The sequence below is a fragment of the Ceratotherium simum genome, chromosome 34, assembly GCF_057802395.1.
Source record: "Ceratotherium simum simum isolate JZ-2026a chromosome 34, ASM5780239v1, whole genome shotgun sequence".
NCBI lineage: Eukaryota > Metazoa > Chordata > Mammalia > Perissodactyla > Rhinocerotidae > Ceratotherium > Ceratotherium simum.
This window is the reverse complement of record NC_141933.1, coordinates 8,956,006-8,974,664: the sequence shown is the minus strand read 5'-3', so window position 1 is coordinate 8,974,664 and position 18,659 is coordinate 8,956,006. Positions and strand designations below refer to the sequence as shown.

General features: G+C 63.8%; 2 protein-coding genes across 3 annotated transcripts in view; one reads left to right on the top strand and one right to left on the bottom strand.

Annotated features, from left to right (window-relative positions):
- Nucleotides 1-941: 941 nt before the first annotated feature.
- Nucleotides 942-8,400, top strand: OTUB1 (OTU deubiquitinase, ubiquitin aldehyde binding 1). The gene is made up of 7 exons (XM_004437528.3): nt 942-1,057; nt 2,631-2,692; nt 2,932-3,030; nt 7,159-7,277; nt 7,517-7,601; nt 7,723-7,917; nt 8,051-8,400. Exons 1-7 carry the CDS (start codon nt 1,000-1,002, stop codon nt 8,246-8,248), a joined length of 816 nt encoding a protein of 271 aa, XP_004437585.1. The 5' UTR covers nt 942-999; the 3' UTR covers nt 8,249-8,400.
- Nucleotides 8,401-9,239: 839 nt separating this feature from the next.
- The window catches only part of MACROD1 (mono-ADP ribosylhydrolase 1), a 147,498-nt gene continuing 138,078 nt past the window's right edge, over nt 9,240-18,659 (bottom strand). The window contains exons 5-11 of one of the 2 annotated variants that reach the window (XM_004437530.3): nt 11,109-11,225; nt 10,447-10,568; nt 10,310-10,340; nt 10,030-10,103; nt 9,654-9,735; nt 9,535-9,570; nt 9,240-9,379 (exon numbers count right to left, since the gene is read on the bottom strand). In XM_004437530.3, coding sequence (XP_004437587.1) covers nt 9,566-9,570; nt 9,654-9,735; nt 10,030-10,103; nt 10,310-10,340; nt 10,447-10,568; nt 11,109-11,225 — 431 coding nt within the window. In that variant the 3' untranslated portion in view covers nt 9,240-9,379; nt 9,535-9,565. The remainder of the gene's footprint in view (nt 9,380-9,534; nt 9,571-9,653; nt 9,736-10,029; nt 10,104-10,309; nt 10,341-10,446; nt 10,569-11,108; nt 11,226-18,659) is intronic. The other variant, XM_014792960.2, reaches the window with a different exon arrangement.

The window sequence follows — 18,659 nt, the reverse complement described above, 5'->3', positions numbered from 1 at the left end:
CCACAGCATGGCTTGATAAGCGGTGCGTAGGTCCGCGCCTGGGATCAGAACCTGCAAACGCCGGGCCACCGAAGCAGAGTGCTCGAACCTAACCACTACGCCACCGGGCTGGCCGCCCACCATAAGCTTTTTATCTTTAGATAATTCACAGGCAAGTTTAATATATTAACACAGAAGGATCCCGTGTACTTTTTACCCAGTTTCCCCTATTGGTAACATGTTGCATCTTGCAAAACTATAGTACAGCAGATACCAGGATATTCACACACGGCCAAGACTTCCATCTCCACAAAGATGCCTGACCTATCCCTTCTACGAGCACACCCACTTCCCTTGGCCCCCACCCCCTCCTTACTCCTGGCAACCACCAATCTGGTATCCATTTTTATCAACTCCTTTCCTTTAAAAAGATCCTGCTTTTCTCATAACCCGAAGGGCACAGAGTCCAGAGTCCAAAGTTAGGTCCCGAGACTTGGGCCTTGACCCCAAGGGACACGTTCTCCCTCCGGAAGCAGGACTCCAAAGCGGCTCAGAAGCACGGCCCCGTGGAGAGGGGCGGTGATGGCCGGGGCGGTGGTGGCCCGGGGCCCTGAGGTTGGCAGTCCCCGGTCTCCGCGGCCAGGTGCTCCCGACTGCAGTGGCCGCCCTGAGTTCTGAGCCCGCGGCAGGAATGCTGCCTTCGGTGATTTTAACTTCATCTCCCCACTTATCTCAGTAACACAATCCGCGCTTCCAGCTCCAGTGAAAGGAACACTGATTGGCTCCGGGAGGCTCTTATCGCCCGGGAGCTTTGGTTTACGGGGAGGATGGAGCCAGGCGGGTGCGCGGGCGGAGAGTGGGCGGGGCGGTCCTAGGGACTGCGCGCCCCTCAGGTGACAGCGCCCGAGGGGATCCCGTTGCTAGGGGCGTTGCCGAGGAGGGGCCACGAGGAGGGGCTCTCTTCCGGGAGGAGGGCAACTGGTAACCCGGAAGCGGTCGGCAGTGCGGCGCTGTTTAAAGATGGCGGCGGAGGAACCTCAGCAGCAGAAGCAGGAGTCGCTGGGCAGCGACTCCGAAGGTACTGAGCTGGGGGCGCCGTCCGGGCCGGGCTGGCGGGGGCGAGGCCAGGGCGCCCGTTCCCGAGGAGGCCGCGCCGCGGCAGCCGGCGGCCGGGGGCGACGCGCGCGGACAGCCCTCCCCCCGCCGTCTCCCCTCCCCCTCACAATGGAGGGAGCCGCCGCCGCGACCCCCGGCCGGGCGGGCCCGCGGGGCGGGCCCAGGCCGCGGCCCTCCCCGCTCGCGCGCCCGGGGCGGGGCCTGGGCCGCCCGCCCCGCCCTGCCTCTCCGCGCGGGCGCCCGGCCGGGTCCGCGGCCCCCGCCCCGGCCCTTGCCGTCGGACCGAGGCCTAGGCTCGGCCCGCCTTCTCCGGAGCAGCCCGCGCCCGGGAGGCGGCGAGTTCCGCCGGGCTCGGAGCACAAAGGGCTGGGCGGGCCGCTGGGGATGCTGCGGCGGCCGCCGGTGTGTGCCCCCGAGGGCGGCACCTTCGTTTCCGGGGAGCCCCCTTTTCTGGCCTGGCGGCCCCTTTCCGCCTGCCTGGCACTGTTTTCTTAGACCGCTGAGGAGTGCCACCTTCTCCTTTTTCGCCCCTGAGTTAGGCCCTGGGACTGAGTAGGCCACTTGGGTGGGAGGGACGGGCCTGTTGCAGGGCAGAGTCGGGGATGGGTCGAGGCCCAGGTGAGGACCCGCGATGCTCAGGCCCCAAAGGATTGGCCGTAAAAGTCATTCAGCACACTCACACCCCAACCTAACCGCACACTCGAGGGACTGAGTGCCGGGAGACCCAGGCCCTCAGAAGGGATTTGTTCAGGATCACATAAGAGCCGGAATTCGGAATTCGGTTCTTCTGGCTCCTCACCAGTGGCTGCTCAGAGTGGGGTCCACAGGGTGGATCTGCCCAACTCACTGATGAGCGGATAACGGTCTGCCTCGAAGGTCCCACCTCCTCCTCGACATTTCACCCAGGGAGGCAGGAGGTGGTATCAGCCCCTCTTCACAGCTGAGGAAAGGCGTCTGCAGTGAGGGAGCAGAGCCCGGGTGTTTGGAGAGCTGAGACTCTGGAATTAGACACACCTGGGTCCGACCACAGGTCTTTACTAGTCGTGACCTTGAGCAGATTACTTCACCCGTCTGCACTGGTCTTGTTATCTGTAAAATGGGCACCATTAAGACTAGCCAGGACAGCAGAGGAGGAGGATGTGATGGAGTCAAGTGCAGGCTCGCAGGAAGCGCTCATCAGCCCAGCACTCTGCTCCTCGTCTTACTTTCCCCAGGAGACCCTGCCTGGCCCAGAGCATTCCCGAGCTGCCGGGAAGTGATGTTAGAAAGCAGGGGGGGAAGGGTGTTAGGGCTGGAAGAGCACCCCTCGGGGTGACCACCTCCCCACCCTCATTTTAAAGATGAGGAAACTAAGGCCCAGGAGGGGAAGCGACTTTGCGGAGATTACAGAGTTGGGTGGAGTGGGGTGTAAGACGCATGCTTCCAAATTCCAGGCCTACTCTCCTGCCCTTGGGCTGCTGTTGTCCTCAGTCGGGCTGCCTGGAGAGGAGAGAGCCAAGGCGCACTGTAATCCTTGGCCTGCTTCCTTCTTCCAGGTGTTAACTGCCTTGCCTATGATGAAGCCATCATGGCTCAGCAGGACCGAATTCAGCAAGAGGTGAGGGGCAGGGGCCAGTGGCCCTACTGGGGGATGCATAGGCTGGGCCTGAGGCCTGTTAATCTCTACTTTGGAAGGCCCTTCCTCTCCATGCTGTGCTAGGTAGTGGATGCCTTTATAGGGGGGTCACCGTGCCACTGGGTGACTGGCGCAGCACCCCGCACGTAGGTGTTCTGGCTGTAGGGTGTGGGTCTCTCCATCCACCTGCCAGAGCATGGTGGATCTCCTGCTCCCTGCAGATTGCTGTGCAGAACCCTCTGGTCTCGGAGCGGCTGGAGCTCTCAGTCCTGTACAAGGAGTATGCTGAGGATGACAACATCTATCAACAGAAGATCAAGGTGGGAGGCTGGCTGAGGGGGCAGGAAGAGCCCTGGGGGCAGGAGCAGGAGCGAGCCTGTTCAGACCTGCTCCTTGCTGGGCCTGGCCGCCGAGAGGGTAGGGTGTTGGGGGAGCCCTCTGGTTGCTGGGTCACAAGTGTCCAGACTCTGGAATCAGAGAGACTTCAGTTGACATCCTGACTTCCACACAGCAGCTGTATCCTGGCAGGTCCTTTGGTGTCTCTGAGCCGTGGGGTCCTCATCTGTAAAACGGGTGATGGGGTGGTCTTGCGGTTGAGGGAGATGATGCCTGTGGGGCCTGGTGCGGGCTGTGGGGGAGCTGACCTGCTCAGAGCTCACAGTGGAGCGGGTGGGCCGGCTGGCTGGGGGAGGAGGGTTGTGGCAAGGGCGTGTCCCACAGCTTGCCTCGGGGATCTCTGTGGAGAGGCAGGTAGCAGTGGGGCAGAGGGGCCTACGGACCTTTGTGCAAGGCCCTGCTGCATCCTTTACAAACTGAGGTAAGTCCCTTAACCCCTCACTCTCTTCTCTGTGAGGCGGGAGGCTGGAATGCGACGGTGGGTGTGTGTGACCAGTATCCAGGAGGAACAGCCTGGGGTTTAGTAGATGTTACTCCTTGCCTTCCCCCAAAGATCAGAGAGGCTTAGAACCTTCCACCTGAAAGGAGGAGCTTTGGAGGTCACCCGTTTCAGGGGCCAGGCAGGTGACCCAGGTGACTGAAGGTGCCAGGTGTGGTGATGAACAGCGAGCACCATAGCTGGCATCAGCCAGTAGCAGGGAGTGGAAGCTCGTGGGGCGAATGAGTGTCCCTGCTTTTCACTCTATTGTTGCTGGATCGGTTTTTCCAAGACAAGCCAGAAATAATGATTTTGATGTGAAATGTCTTGACTTCTAACAGTAGGCAGCTAATTCAAATTTAAAATGCTATGTGGGGGGCCGGCCCCGTGGCTTAGCGGTTAAGTGCGTGCTCTCCGCTGCCGGCGGCCTGGGTTCGGATCCCGGGTGCGCACCGAGGCACCACTCCTCCGGCCATGCTGGGGCCGCATCCCACATACAGCAACTGGAAGGATGTGCAGCTATGACAGACAACTATGTACTGGGGCTTTGGGGGAAAAATAAATAAATAAAATCTTTAAAAAAAAAAAAAAAAAAAAAAATGCTATGTGGGCGAAACAACACACCCACCACACAGGCCAGATCCAGCTGTGTGTGGCCTGTGGTCTACTCTGACCCCTTGCTCGGTGATTTACCCCGAAGGCCGGTGGAGAGATGAGGCACTGGCTCTGGAGCCCAACAGAAGTGGGTTCGAGGGCTGGCTTCACTTCCAGCTTTGTGATCTTAGGCAACGCGCTGAACTGCTTGGAGCCTCCGTTGGCCTCACAGGGTGAGTGTGAGGTTGAAGCTGACGGTGGCCAGGGGCTGAGCTTGGCACCCACGCACAGCCCAGCCTTAGGAAGCTGCGGGTCCCTCCTCTTCCCTATGTGGCAGGTTAGCAGAGTGGGGCCCCATTTCAAGGCCTTCCTGTCACACTAGGCCACCTTGGTAAAATCGACAGATGGGCCTCTTAGGTTCTTCCCATCGCGTCCTTCAGTGAATGTTCGAGTGTCCCCTACGTGCTGTCTGTGCAGGAGCTCTGCCTCAGTGCCCCCAGCACCCCCACTCTGTGCTGGGCCTGAGCCCACCTTTTCTCCCAGGAGGAGCCGCGGCCCAAACAGAGCTGGGTGACTTTGCTGCTCTGTGCACTGGGTCCCTGGGAGGATGAACCGGATAATGGGCGTTAGCCCTCATGAAGGGCCTGGCACAGACTAAGTGCTCAGGATGATTCTGGTAGCGGTTCTGGTGGCCACGGAGACTTGGGCTCTTTGTACCAGTTGTGTGCTGTTGATTTAACGCTTACCAGCACATGCTGTGGGCTGGCACTGTCGTAGGGACTGGAGATAGAGCGGTGACCACAGCCGACAGGCTCCTGCCATCGGGAAGCTTACAGGTCCTGGTGGCCAGATAGGAAACCAGAGGTCACTGGAATGTGTGTGTGGGAAGGTGGTCAGTGCTGGGGGAAAGGCGAGGCAGGACCAGGAGACGGAGTAGGGAGGTTGGCAGGTTTAAATAGAGTGCTTCGTGAAGGGTGGCGTTTGAGTGATGAACTGAGAGGCCAGGGGGCAGGTCGTGGCCGCCTGGGCAGAGCAGTGCAGGCTGAGGCCCGGGCAGGGGTGGGCTGGCCAGGTTGAGGAGCGGCATGGAGGCCAGAGTGGCTGGAGCAGGAGAGGGGGAGACGAGGGGACCCTGTAGCTGGAGAAAGGACTGGAGGGAGATGCGGAGCAGTAGCAGGTTTCTCGGGTGCCTGGCGGCCGGGGTGGGAATAGACTGAGCGGCCAGGTGGGGGCAGGAGTGGGTGGGGCAGCGCGGTGAGTTGAGAGGTGGAAAGGTTGGATCCTGGATGTGGTGAGGATGGAGCTCTCAGGGTTTGTGGTGGATTGGATGTGGTGAGGGAGGATCCGGCGGGCGGTGACTGAGGTTTGGGCTTGAACAGCTGAAAGGCGGGGTTGCAGTTAATGGGTTAAGGCTGTGAGGAGCAGGGGGTGGGGAGGTCAGGACCGCGTGTGGGGCTGGCAGTTCAGAGGAGGTGTGGGCGAGGCAGTTGGACGTGTGGGTGGAGATTGGAGTTGAGGGCTGAGATCCAGGCAGGCGAAGAGTTACACTTGGGGCTCTTTAAATCCCAAGACCCGTGCCATCAAGAGAGTGAGTCTAGGCAACAAGCGGAAGCTGTCCCAGGCCTGAGCAGGGTCGTGCACTGGGGAGGGGTGTGTGGCATGACCATCGTCCGGCGGGTGACACACGGTGTCTGAGGAAGGGTGCTCTGTGGTTTGGTGGCAGCCCCCCGTCACAGGTTAGAGAGATGAGGGGCAGCAGCAGTGAGGTAAGAGGAGAAGCAGAAAGCGTGGGGTGTGCAGGCCGTGAAGGCAAGTATGGAGGAGGAGGGCCTGGTGGTGGTGTCTCGGGGTGGGTGGTGGCGTGGGGTGGATGCTGCCGAGGGGCCCGTCTGGAGAGGAGTGGGCTTGACCCTCAGACTTAGGAGGGTGTCTGTGACCTGACCGAGAGTAAGCGCCTGCCTGGATTGAGTTCACAGGGGAGAATGGAGACAAGTTGCTGTAAAGGAAAGGAGAGCAGAGCAATTGGGTGGACTTGGAAAGGAATTCATGTGAAGCAAAGGATTTTTTTTTTTTAAGTGAGAACTAGCCTTGTGTTTATATGCTTTTGGGTCTAAACCAATAGGGAGGGGGAGACTTCCTGGAACCACGTCCTTGAGCCCAAGGGAGGGACGGCCTCTGGTGCGGAGCCGAGGGCGGCTCTGGTGGCAGCCTCAGACACTCCGGGGATCAGGAGAGAAGGCCAAGGGCGAGCGTGCTGGTGGTGGCAGAGGGGTTCTCAGCAAAAGTCCTCAGTTAGGAAGGAAGCCAAGTCATCAGGAAGACGGGTGGGGTCAAAGAGAATGGAAAAGGTATGAAATAGCCGTAGGGGAAAAGGGGAGGGTGCCCAGGCCAGGCGGCACTAATGGCACACTGTGTGGGGAGGTCCGACAGACAGAAGAAATTCCATGGAGTTTGGGGAGGAAACTGGAAGAGATGGACTGGAGATGGTACCTGCGAGCGGGCAGGGTAGAGTTTAGAAGGAGACGGAGGGAGGCTGTTTCCCGCCCCTGGGCTGTGCAGTGGGGCCCTCAGACGAGCAGTGTGGAGCCCGGCGTGCACCCTGCACCCTAACTTGCTCGCCTTTGAGCCCTCATGGTTTGAAAAGACTTGGGTCACTGGGAAAGCTGGGTTGGTCAGGGACCCATTTGCTTGCCCGTTTTAATGAACAGACAGCCCTGCAGGCCAGCAGCATGGCAGGCCCAGTGGCTGGTGACTACTTTGGCGACTCGTGCAACCAGTGTGTCCCTAAGTCATAGTTTCCTGTGGGTCCCTAAGTGACTCCCATCACCAGAGTCAGCAGCCAAGGATGGCAGGTGGCTGCCTGGAGCTCGGCTGCCACATGCTGTGAGGTGACCTTTGTTGGGGGGGGGGTCCTGGGCCCACCCTGGTTCTGGCCTGGTGTTGATGGGCAGGGGGGTGGGTGGGGGCTGCCTCTCTGCAGGACCTCCACAAAAAGTACTCGTACATCCGCAAGACCAGGCCTGATGGGAACTGCTTCTATCGAGCCTTCGGCTTCTCCCACCTGGAGGCGCTGCTGGACGACAGCAAGGAATTGCAGCGGTGAGGAGGGCGGGCGCTGGGCACAGAGAGGGTGGGCGTGGGCTCTGTGAGGGGCGGGGGCTCCCTCCTCCCTCTGGGTGGCTAGGAGCTGCTGTGCCACCTGAGGCCAGACGGTAGGCTGGGCTCCTGCTGGGGGCTTCTCTTCTGAGCTGGGGGTGGGGGCTCCCAGTGCCGGCCCGTCTGCCTCCCCTGGGCTGGCTGAGGAGCCCATGCCCGCCTCCCTTGCCCTCCCACCGCAGGTTCAAGGCTGTGTCTGCCAAGAGCAAAGAGGACCTGGTGTCCCAGGGCTTCACCGAGTTCACAATTGAGGATTTCCACAACACGGTGAGCCCAGCCGGCCTGTGGCCCGCTCAGCCAGGGTGGAGCGTGGGCGGTGGGTGGCCTGGCCATGGCAGGGTGGCCCCGTCTCTTCCGTCATCTGGCCCTCTGTCCCCCGCGGCGGCAGTTCATGGACCTGATCGAGCAGGTGGAAAAGCAGACCTCAGTGGCCGACCTGCTGGCCTCCTTCAACGACCAGAGCACCTCGGACTACCTGGTGGTCTACCTGCGGCTGCTCACCTCGGGCTACCTGCAGCGCGAGAGCAAGTTCTTCGAGCACTTCATCGAGGGCGGGCGGACGGTCAAGGAGTTCTGCCAGCAGGTGCGCCCCGCCCCACTTCTCAGACTTGGGACCCCTCTCCTTGCCTCAGGTCGGGGAAGCAGTGGGGTCAGTGGTGGGGCGGCGGGGGTTGGGCTCCGGGCCCTGGGCCCTGACCGGCCCGTGCCTGCCGCAGGAGGTGGAGCCCATGTGCAAGGAGAGCGACCACATCCACATCATCGCGCTGGCGCAGGCCCTCAGCGTCTCCATCCAGGTGGAGTACATGGACCGCGGTGAGGGCGGTACCACCAACCCGCACATCTTCCCCGAGGGCTCCGAGCCCAAGGTCTACCTTCTCTACCGGCCTGGACACTACGACATCCTCTACAAATAGGGCTGGCCCGGCCCGCCGCTGCCCTGCCTGCCCCCTCTGCCAGGCGCTAGACATGTACAGAGGTTTTTCTGTGGTTGTAAATGGTCATATTTCACTCCCCCCTCCCTGTCACACAACCTTCCGTGTTTTATTAAAGGGGATGCTGGTGGTGAGGCGCGTGTGTGCGTGTCCCTGCTCTGCTGCCCGCCTGGCTGCTGTGTGTCTAGCTGTCCCCCTTCCCCCCAGGTGGGTTCCTCTTGGCCCTCCACCTGGCCACCCCCAGCCTCCCTGCCAGGAGCAGTTTTGAGGGGGCTAAGCTTCTTGGGGAGCTCTCCTGGTTAGTGGGGTTCTGCTTCCTGCCCGTCAGGCCTTCCCCCTTCCCTCCTTAGCTGGCCCAGGGGCTTCCATGGGAATTTGGAAGTTCTTGGGGACTTGCCCAGGGACCCAGGAGCACCAAGGCTTCAAGCTGCCCCTCATAGGCTGCGCCTCCACTCTGCTCTTCAGGCCAGGGCCCCAGACCCCATCAGTGGTCTGCATGGTTGAGGAGTCTGGGGTAGAGAGGGCTGACATACTGGGGGGCCTGGCTCAGGGCAGGTGGAGGAGCTGGGGCACCCCCAGTGCACCCCCAGGTGGTGCCAGCCTGGTGGGGTGGGGCAGCCTTCCAGCCTGTGCTTGGTTCCGCCCGCCCCCCCCCCCCCCCCCCCCCCCGGTCCCCTGCCTAGGCCTGCTTTGCACCCCTTTGCTTGGGCCACCGTGTCCCTGCATTGCCTGCCTTTGCCTTCACCTCTTCTCTCTCCCCTATCCCAGCACACGTGGGGTCTCGGCCCCCAGGCTGTGAGCTCCTTGGGGGCAGGCCCTCAATAAATGTGAAGTGCTGCTGCCCACCTCTGCCGTCAGGCCGTGCCTCCCCTGCCTGGCTCCTGGAGCTCCCGCCGGCCCCTTGAAGCCCAAGCACCTGTCCACACCCTGGGGCTGCCTCCCTCACCCCCAGCCAGGGCCGGACAGTGGGAGCTGCAACAAGGGTGGTCTTTATTAGACGGCTTCTGGGGGCAGGGGGCTGAGGGGAAGAAGGGGGTGGCCAGGTCCAGGCCCAGCTGCAGGCTTCGGTGCCCTCTTAGAGCTGGGAGCGAGGTCCGGCGGGCCCAGGCGAGTCTGTGGAAGGAGCAAAGAGGTCAGGCGGCGGTGGGTTCCCCCAGCCTCCCAGGCTGCCCCCCTGGCTTCCCTGCGTGGGGGTGAGCGGACGGAGGGTGCGCGCGTGTTAGTGGGCGGGTTAGTGGGCAGCCACACGCGGGCCAGGCCCGGCTTACCAGTCCTGGGCAGGGTGGGTGGCGGGTACCGTCAGGCTGGAAGGCAGAGGACAGTGAGACCCTGCCCGGGGCGGGGGTGGATGTGGGGGCGCTGGTGAGCGGGGCGCCGCGGTACGTACCCACGGGGAAGTAGTGGGGGAGCCGCTCCCGGTAGATGCTTTCGTCCTTCTCCAGGAACACGCAGATGATCAGCCGGTCCACCTGCGCCAGGGCCTGCTCAGCCTGGGCTTCTCGGCCTCATGGCCCCCGCCCCTGCCTTGCCTTTGGGGCGCCCGCCCGCCCTGAGCAGCGCTCACGCCACACCCTGCACAGCAGGGGCTCAAGGGGCGCGCCCAGCCCGGCCCCGGGCAGGGAAGCAGGAGCCCAGGGAAGGAGAGGGGATGCGGAGGGGGCGGCGCAGCCTCGCTTTCAGCGACGACTGACAGGGCTGGTCAGCGGGGCCGGGATGCGCCCCGCCACCCCACCCCGGGCCCCTCAACTGCGCCCGGGACTCACCTTGTCCTTGTGCTGCTCCAGCCACTCGCGCAGCGCGGCCAGCACTACCTCGGCCGCCGCCTCATTGGGGTAGCCTGGGGACCCGGGGGCGGGGTGGGGCGGGGCGGGCGTGAGTCCGGGGCTCTGGCCCGCCCCCTCGCCGCCGCGCCACCCGCCCAACTCTCCCTGCCCGCCCGCCCCGCCCCCTTCGCGCTCCAGGCCCCCGCCCCGGCCCCGCCCCGCGTCTGGACCCGCCCACCGCCCACGCCCGCCCGCCCGCCCTTCTCCAGACCCCACTCACCGAACACGCCGGTGGAGATGCAGGGGAAGGCCTGGAGCCGGCGCGGGAGCGAGAGGGGATGGGGGTCAGCGTCCCTCCCCGCCCGCCTCCCCAGCTCCAGGCCGCCCTGCCCCGCCCCCCCGGCGCCCGCCCCTCACCACCGAGCGGAGCCGATGCTCCAGCAGCAGGTCGAGGCTGTTCAGGTAGCAGCTGCGGAGCTCGGCAGCCTGGCTGGCGCTGGGCTCCCCGTGGGCGATGGGCCCCACCGTGTGGATGACATCTGCGGGAGGCGACGGGCTCAGAGCGGCCGGGGTCTCCACGCAGTCCTCGGCTCTCTCCCCCTGCCGGCCTGGGCCCTGGAGGGGACAGGAGACAGGCCCTCTCCCCGCCAAGTCCTGAGACTCCCCGAGGGAGGACCCCATCCATGTGGGCACGGAGGTGTGCGCTTGAGCCTAAATCCGCGCGTGCACACTGACCCGCCAGCCCAAACCTCATAGACACGCGCAGGCCCGCGCTGGGCCCTCTGCCCGCATCTGTATGGACCCGGCCGAGACATGGGGCGCCAGTGGGTGCGCGAAGGCGGGGCCCCCTTAGCTCTTCCCCTCCTTTCAGGTCCCTGCCCCTCCCCAGCCTCCCCGCCTCCCCTCTCCCCCAACCTGCTTCCTGGGGTGCGCGAGGGGGGACCAGGTCCTGGAGCTCCAGGTTAAGACGTGGCCCCTGAGGAGGCCTCCAGCAATTCCGTGTGGGCTGCAACCCTAAACCCCAAATGACACAAGGCGCCCCCTCTGCGCCCCACGGTGGGGGGGTGTCGGGGACTCACACTTGGCCGGCAGCCGGTAGCCGCAGGTGATCTTGGCCTTGCCGGTCTCGCAGCTCTGCAGGGTCCGGCACTCGTCGGTGAGCAGGGGTCCGGCGGCCCGGTGAATGCACCCGTCCACTGCAGGGGAGCGGGGCAGTGAGCCGCGGGGCTCCCCGCGTCTCCCCGAGCCCGTTTACGGAGGAGAAGGCTGAGGCCCACCCATCACCCCGCCCCCGACTTGTTTCACATCTGGGGAAACCGAGGCGCAGAGCGCGGCGGCAGCGGGCCTGGCGGGAAGCGGCGCGGGGCGGCCGGCAGGGGGCGCGCCCGGCCCGCCCTGCTCTTTCCCTGCCGCGCCGTAGGGGCGAGGGCGCGGCTGCGGGAAGTCCGCCCTCCCGGCTGCGGCCTGCACGCGCGGCGGGGTCCGCAACCAGTCGCGGCCTCCGCACGAGGAGCCCGGGAGCGCCGATCCACACCGCGCACCCGACCCCAAAGCTGACCTCCCCGGACGAGGCCCTCGGGGCCGCGCCAAACTCTAGGTCCCACTTTACAGATGGGGAAAGCGAGGCCACCTAGTTACAAGTGGCAGATCCGGTCCAGACCTTGATCCTGTGTCTTCCAGACCCTTCCCTGCGCCACGCGGGGAGGTGGCCCAAGGCCGCGCAGGTGTCTGCAGGCGCGCAGCCCTGCTCGTTACCGAGCCGCCTTGTTAGCGCATCCGGCTTAATTGGAGCCAGGCCTGGGCTTGTTTTTCCACGGGCGGCTCCCGGGCCTCGCCAGGGACCCTGGGGACCCCGGCCCACATAAACAACTCGGGCGCGGCGGGAGGCGCGGAGGAGACGCTTCCTCGGCCCCACCTCGCCTCGGCGCCACGGCCGGAGGGGCCCCGGCAGGAGAGGCGGCTCGGCCGCGGGCAGGCCCGGATCAAGTCCGGACTCGCCCCTCATGGGCTGTGACAATGGGGCACATTGGCAAGTCCCTTCCCGTCTCCGAGCGTCCACGGCCTCATCTGGAAAGTAGGGTCAGTGACCCCTCCTCAGCGTGGGAGTTGGCATCCTGGCCAGGAGGACGTGACGCACCCCCGGCAGCTCCCGAGCTCCGATCACACCCCGGCCTGTGCCAGCAGCTCCTTGGGCACCAGCCGCCGGGCGCTCACACTGCCGGGCAGCTGGAAAGACCATCACTTCCCCATTTTACAGATGCGCAAACCAGGCCCTTCCTCCTTCATCACGGCCCCACCCCCAACGTCTTGGCACAGGTCCAGGGACACCAGCTGGACTACCCCCTCTTTCTTCTGTTTTCTTTTGTGCCCTGTGGGGCCCAATTAAACCTAATTTTGCGACTTCACTGAAGCAGGCACCAGGCGATTTCCCGGAGCATCCCAGGGGTGGGGTGGATGCTGGGGGAACCCTGGGAGGGGCTGCGGCACTGGGTCCCCGCCCCGTCCTCTCCTGGGCGGGGCTAAGGGCCGCTGCAGCCCTGGGAGGAGCGGAGAGTAGGGCCCGCGGCGGCCGGCGCGCTGCGCGGCCAGGTGCCGCAAAGCGGGTGTGTTGTGTTCCTGCGCAGTGTGTCCCCTCTGCGTGGGGTGTCAGGACCAGCCAGCACTCTGTGCAACAGCAGGGGCTGTGGAGCTGGGCAGCCTGGGTTCAAATCCCAGCTCTGCCGGTCACAGATGTGAGACCAGGGTGCATCACTTAACCTCTCTGGACCTCAATTGTCCCATCTGGAAAATGGCATAATAGTAGACACTTGCCCACCCCCCCCATAGGGCTATCGGAAGGATTAAGCGACTTAATTCCTGGAAGGTGCTTAAGCCAGTGCTTGGCACGGGTGAAGGTGATGTGCGTGTTGGCTGTTAGTAGGACAGTGTGGCAGTATGGGGACGTGCTCCATGTGTGTGCACCTGAGAGTGTAATGGAGGCGGGAGATCAGGCAAGGTGTGCTCAGGGTGTATGGGGGTGGGCACAGGGGTGTGTCTGAGCCGGCTTTCCTGGTGTCAGCCACTTGGCACCCGGCCGCCTGCCATCTCCCCGTGCTATCCGCCCTGCAGGCGACCTCAGCCCACTGTGGGGCCCTGCGGAAGTGGAGCTGCGTTTCAGGGACTTAATGTTTCCTGCAGAAGTGGACAGGCCTGCAGCCAGGCCCTTGGGGCTGACCTGGGGGCACGAGGTGGGAGGAGGAGGGAGCTAGCAGAGGCCTTGGGCTGCAGCCTCTCCAGCAGCGGCCAGAACTGGGCGGGGACCATGTGACTGCTGTGCAGGCCTCGGGAGAGCAGTTTCCCCAAAGCAGAGATGAGGGGCAGGCCCCACCCCTGCCCCACCCTTGCCCCACCCTCCCTCCAACAAGCCAGAGCACAGACTGGCGCTGCATTCAGGGTCGCGGCAGCCTGGCCCCCTCCGCCTGCCCCCGTCCCTGTCCACACACCAGCCCTGTTGCTCTCCTACTTCTGAGTGCCAGAGGGGACCCCGCGCCCTGCTGTCCTTAGCCAGATCCCAAAGGGCCACCCCTTCCCCTGTCTCCCACACAACCTGCAGCTGCCCTGGCTCTGACCCCAGGCCCTGTTCTGGCTCCCATGTTGGGCTGAGCTGAGCCTCAGAGACCAGGAGGAGGCGTCCTGGGGTCCCATCCGAGGGAGACGTCCCTCCTCCCCCCTCCCCACCTGACTCTGGGCAGCTGGAAAAAGCCCTCAGCCCTGGCCCCTGGTGGGAGGGGGTGTCCTCACTTCATACCAGCTGACCCTCGGGCCCCTCCCTGGGCCCTCAGCCACATCCAAACCTCAGTCCTCCAGCTCAGCCCCCCCCCCCCCGAGTCAGCAGAAACCGGGGTCTCTCCCGGGGAGACTGAACCCACGCGGGCAATGGGGCCTTCCTCAGGTGTCTCTCCACCAGGTCACAGCTGAACCCTTCCTCCACCAGAAGATTCCCCGAGGCCGCTCTGCCTCCTCCCTCAGCCCCCTCCCCGCTCCTCCACCTTTAAGCTCCTCGATCTGGCGCCTTAATTTCAGCCTCAACAGCCTCTTATTGAGCCCCTGCCGGGCGCTGAGCAATTGACATCCACCGTTGTCTTTGATCCTCACAGCCACCCTCGGAGGGGCTCTTATTTTTCCTGCTTTAGAGAAGTAGAAATCGAGGCACAGAGAGGGTGAGCCACTTGCCCAAGGGCACACAGCTGGACCACTCTCCTTCCTCTAGGACCGTGAAAGGGCCTGTCTCTCCCTTCCCACCCCAACCTCCCTCCCACCCTGGGCTATCTGGCTCTGTCTGCCCTCCTTGTCAAACACTTTTGGAAGACATTGCTTACGCCTGCTGTCTCCACACCCTCCTCACTGCCGGGTCCTGCAGGGTGGCTCCCGTCCCCCTCCCCATATCAACGCATGCGCCTCCCAGCAGAGGGACTGCTTCGGGGGCCTCCCATTGCTGAGTGGTCTGGGCCACTCATCTGGCTTGACTGTTGAGCTGCGCCCACAGCAGGGCTGCCTTCGAGACCCCCTCTCCATCCTCCTGCCTCCCCGATCTCTCCTGCCTCCTTCCTGGGCTCCTCAGATGCTCCCTTCCGCCCTCTGCTCCAGCCATGACCCTCCGCCCTGGTCCCAGGCCCTTCCCCCACATAAGCCCAGCCCCCCTGCTTAGGACCCCACCCCAGCCTCCTGCCAACAGCACAGCTTCATCACACCCCGCACTCAGCCTCAGGGCCTTCAGCTCACAGCCAGCCCCTGCCCACAAGTCCGGGGTCGGGAGGGCACGGGGAGAGGGCAGGGGCTGCAGCCAGCAGGGGCGGAAGGCGGGCAGTCTCCCGCCGGGGCCATTTGCCAAGGTGCTCGGGGTGTGTTGGCCGCCATTTAGGGTGCTGTAATATTCATGAAGGGAAGATTAGATATTTAAATTTATTCAGCAATAAACGCATCTCAGTGGGGCAGCATTCCTCACGCTAAACAAACAAGCAAGCAGGGGCTAATTAATTATTTACAGGAACACGAGGAGGCCTGTGGCCAGGGGGAGAGGGGGGCAGCTATGCCCCTGCCAGAGGGCGGGAGACCCTGACCGGCCGTGGGCCCGCCCCTCCATCTCCCCCCACCCCCCCATTCCTCCTTCACTGCTCACCCCCTTCTGGGATTTCTCTTCCCAGAAATCCTGCCCACAAGCTGGCTGGTGGCTTTGGGCAAGTCACTTAATCTCTCCGAGCCTCAGAACTGGCCTCTGAGAGTCGTGAGGAGGAGGCAGGGTTGAGGGGGACACAGGACGGGCTGGGACAGGATGGGACTGAAGGCCAGAGCGATTAAGCAACTGGCCCCAGATCTCACAGGCAGAGGGGAGCAGAAGCTCAGAGCCGCCTCGCCAGCCCCCATGGCGCAGGAACAGAGAAGAAGGCTGGTAGAGGCAAAGCCACTCTCTCAGCCAAGTAGGGGCTGTGAGGCCTTGCCAGGCTGCCCTCAGCCCTGCCCTGGCTTTCCTGGGCTGTGTGGGAGCCCGGCTCCTGGGGACAGGGCTGACCCAGCCCTGGGAGACCTGAGTCCCCTCCCCCAGCTCCTCCACCCCTTCTAGCTCACGTCTCTCTGTGCCTCAGTTTCCTCATCTGTCCAAGGTCGGTAACAGTGCCTCCCTCTGCGTTTGGCACGAGTGTTCAGTGGGAGACCTCACCAGGTGCCTGCACTTTATCCCACTGTCACCCCCATTGACAGATGGGGAAACTGAGGCCCAGCCACAGACTCCGCAGGCAGAAGACTCCTGTGCCCCTCACACTCTGGGGCCTTCGTCACCGGGGGACAGGAGGGACTGCTGGGCAGAGATGTCGCCGAGGAAACCCTGGGCAGGGAGGGGGCTGGGGGTGAAGGGTGAGCTTGAGGCCTGGGGGGCTGGGAGGTGTGCTTCTCAGCCCGGGAAGGCACCTGGGTCTGGGCTCTAGGGACTACTGAACACCCAGATATGGCGCCCCATGGGCCCCAGGGCTGGGTGCCCGGCCCCAGGAGAGCCCAATCCAGTCAGCTTGGTGCGGCCTGCCCTGCCGCCCAGGCCCCAGCCACCGGCACAATCGCCAAATGCAGGGCTGAAAGGGGCCAGGCCCCAGCGGGAAGATGGGGAAACTGAATCCCTGAGAGGGTACCAGTTGGGTAAAAGGCAGAAGCCTGAGCTGCCACACCCCAGGCCTCTAACCCTGCAGAGGGCAGGCCCAGCCCTAAAGCCTGGATAAACGACCCACCCCAGGGGCCTCGTGCCGCCTTCTCTAGCCCACCCTACACTCTCCATCTCTGGCCCCCATTCTCCTCCCTGGCCCAGGCTGAGCCTCAGGGGCCACGGCTCCACGAGAGGCCCCATGTCAGAACCACTTGTGCGCTTCCGCCCACACCCTCCTGATCGCACATTCAATCAGCAAACCCTCGCTGGCCCCGGCTCTGTGCTAGGCTTGCGCTAGGCCCATCGGCCCATCGGGGGATGCAGAGCCCACCCTTGCCAGGTCCCACCCTTGCGGTGCCAAGGCGGGTGGGCGCCCCAGGGAGAAGATGGATGGACGAAAGCTCTGCGATGTGATCTGAAATTCATTACGGGGTGAGATCAGCTCCTTAAATGGGGATTTGAAAACATTAGGGCTTCGTTATGTACACAACGGCAGCGTCTCATTCATCATGCAAAAATCACTCCCGTTATTAAAAATCCCCGTGGCAGCTGTGCGCAGGGGTTTGGCGGCATCTCGCCCGTGGCGGGCAGGGCACAGGCCCCACAGGCCTAGGTGAGAGTCTCTGCTGGGGAAGAGTCCCTGCATCCCTCTTACCCAGGGAGGGTCAACTGACGGGTGGGGGGAGAGCACGGTTCAGCTCCAGGGACTTGGTGCCTCAGTTTCCCCATCTGCTAAATGGAGATGCTAATGGTACATCGCACAGTGAGGGTCTGGGAGATTCTGCAGGGACGGCTCAGCAAGGCCCTGGCGTCTGTGCTGTGGGCGCTCAGTCCATCCAGCTGCTGTCACCACCACCATCAGCAGCATCAACTGGGGTCGGGCAGGGGGCGTGGGAAGGCCCTGGGGTCTCTACTTGGAGACGGCAGGTCACTCCCTCGCTCAGAAAACTCCCATGGCTCCCAGGAGTCCATGAAATCAAATCCTCAGCCCTGAGCCAGGCCGGGGCTCCCCGCAACTTCCACCTTAGATGACCGTCTGGCCTCCTGTCTCCCTCCCACCTGGTCCAGCCACAATGGGGCAGTGCGGGGGGTGGGGGGTGGCGCCAGGCGCCAGGCCCTGTGCCAGGGAGGGGACGCGAGGCTCTAATGTCACGGGTTCTAACATCAGCAGGCCCTGCAATGGGAGGAGAAATTGAGCTGGACAATAGGGAAGGGAGGTGGGGGGTGGGCACTGTTTCAAGGTTGGGAAGGCCCCTCCGAGGAGGTGGCGTCTGAGCAGACTACTGATGAGAAAGAACCGGCTTCAGGAAGGTCGGGGGAGGGGGTCCAGGCAGAGGGCTCAGCGGGCAGCAGCCCTGCTGCTGGCACAGCAGGCAGCCAGTGAGTCCAGGCCGAGAGGTGGGAGGGGAGGCCACGTCCGCAGGGCCTGGGGGGCAGCAGCAGGAGCCTGGCATTGATTCTGGCGCAGTGGGAAATTTTGAGCAAGGGAGGGACGTGGTCTGAGCCAGCCTCTGGCCCTCTGGGGCCCTTTGCTGTTCCCTCATTCTGGAATGCCCTCCCCCTCCCTGCCAACAACCCCAGACAACCCCAGGTCAGAGGGTCCCGGCCGCTCCCTGCCCCACGCACCCACCCAGCCGGAGCCTGGCACATGGTGACGCTCAAGACCAGTTTGTGGCTGATCTGCCCCTCGGGGCCGTCTGCTTCCTCGGAGCCCAGCCCGGCCCAAGGAGGGGCCGACACACAGCCTAGCCTGGAGAGGGCCACGGGGCACGTTATCTGCCCGCCGTGCCAGGCCACGGCTGATTGGAGCAGTCGGAGCAGAGCCTTCTCCCGGCGGCCGCCGGAAGCAATCACGGATTAGCGGCGCTAGGCGATGGCAGATAGTGCGGGGCAGGGGCACGGATGGCAGGGAACCGGGCAGGAGCTGAGGCCTGAATACTCAGAGACCTGGCTAATCCTCCCGGCCGGCCTGTCTCTGAACAGGAGAGCAAGCCAGAGAGCGAGAGAGAGAGAATGAGAGATGGAGAGAGCGCACGGGCCAGAGAGACAGTGTCAAAGAGACATGGGGAGAAAACCAGGAGAGAGGGAGACAGCGAGAGACGGAGCCAAGGGAGAGACACAGAAGGAGCATAGAGAGCGAAAGAGGCAGAAAGAGACAGAGACAGAGACGGAGAGACAGAGAAAGTGAGAGAGACTAAGAGAGAGACAGAGAGAGGAAAGAGGGCGACACCCACCCCCAGGGTCACTTCTGTGTGTGAAGAGAGGTGAGGGTGGGCCCCAGGGTGGCAGGTTCCGCCAGTGGTGAGGGGTCTCGTGGTGGGGTGGGGGAGAGATGTGCACACACAGGTACCGGGGTCGGGGGGTGGGGGGCGCCTGGGCACAGCAGGTCCACACACAGGTCTGCACCGAGCACCTACTCTTGGCCAGGAGGTGGACAGACGCCCTGTGCACGCCCCTTAGG

What these genes read in the sequence shown, in the direction of transcription:
- OTUB1 (XM_004437528.3), top strand. Translation starts at nt 1,000, where the DNA reads ATGGCGGCGGAGGAACCTCAGCAGCAGAAGCAGGAGTCGCTGGGCAGC. An exon ending in AGGACCGAATTCAGCAAGAG is followed by an intron (nt 2,693 to 2,931) that starts GTGAGGGGCAGG and finishes TGCTCCCTGCAG; the next exon opens with ATTGCTGTGCAGAACCCTCT. An exon ending in GACAGCAAGGAATTGCAGCG is followed by an intron (nt 7,278 to 7,516) that starts GTGAGGAGGGCG and finishes CTCCCACCGCAG; the next exon opens with GTTCAAGGCTGTGTCTGCCA.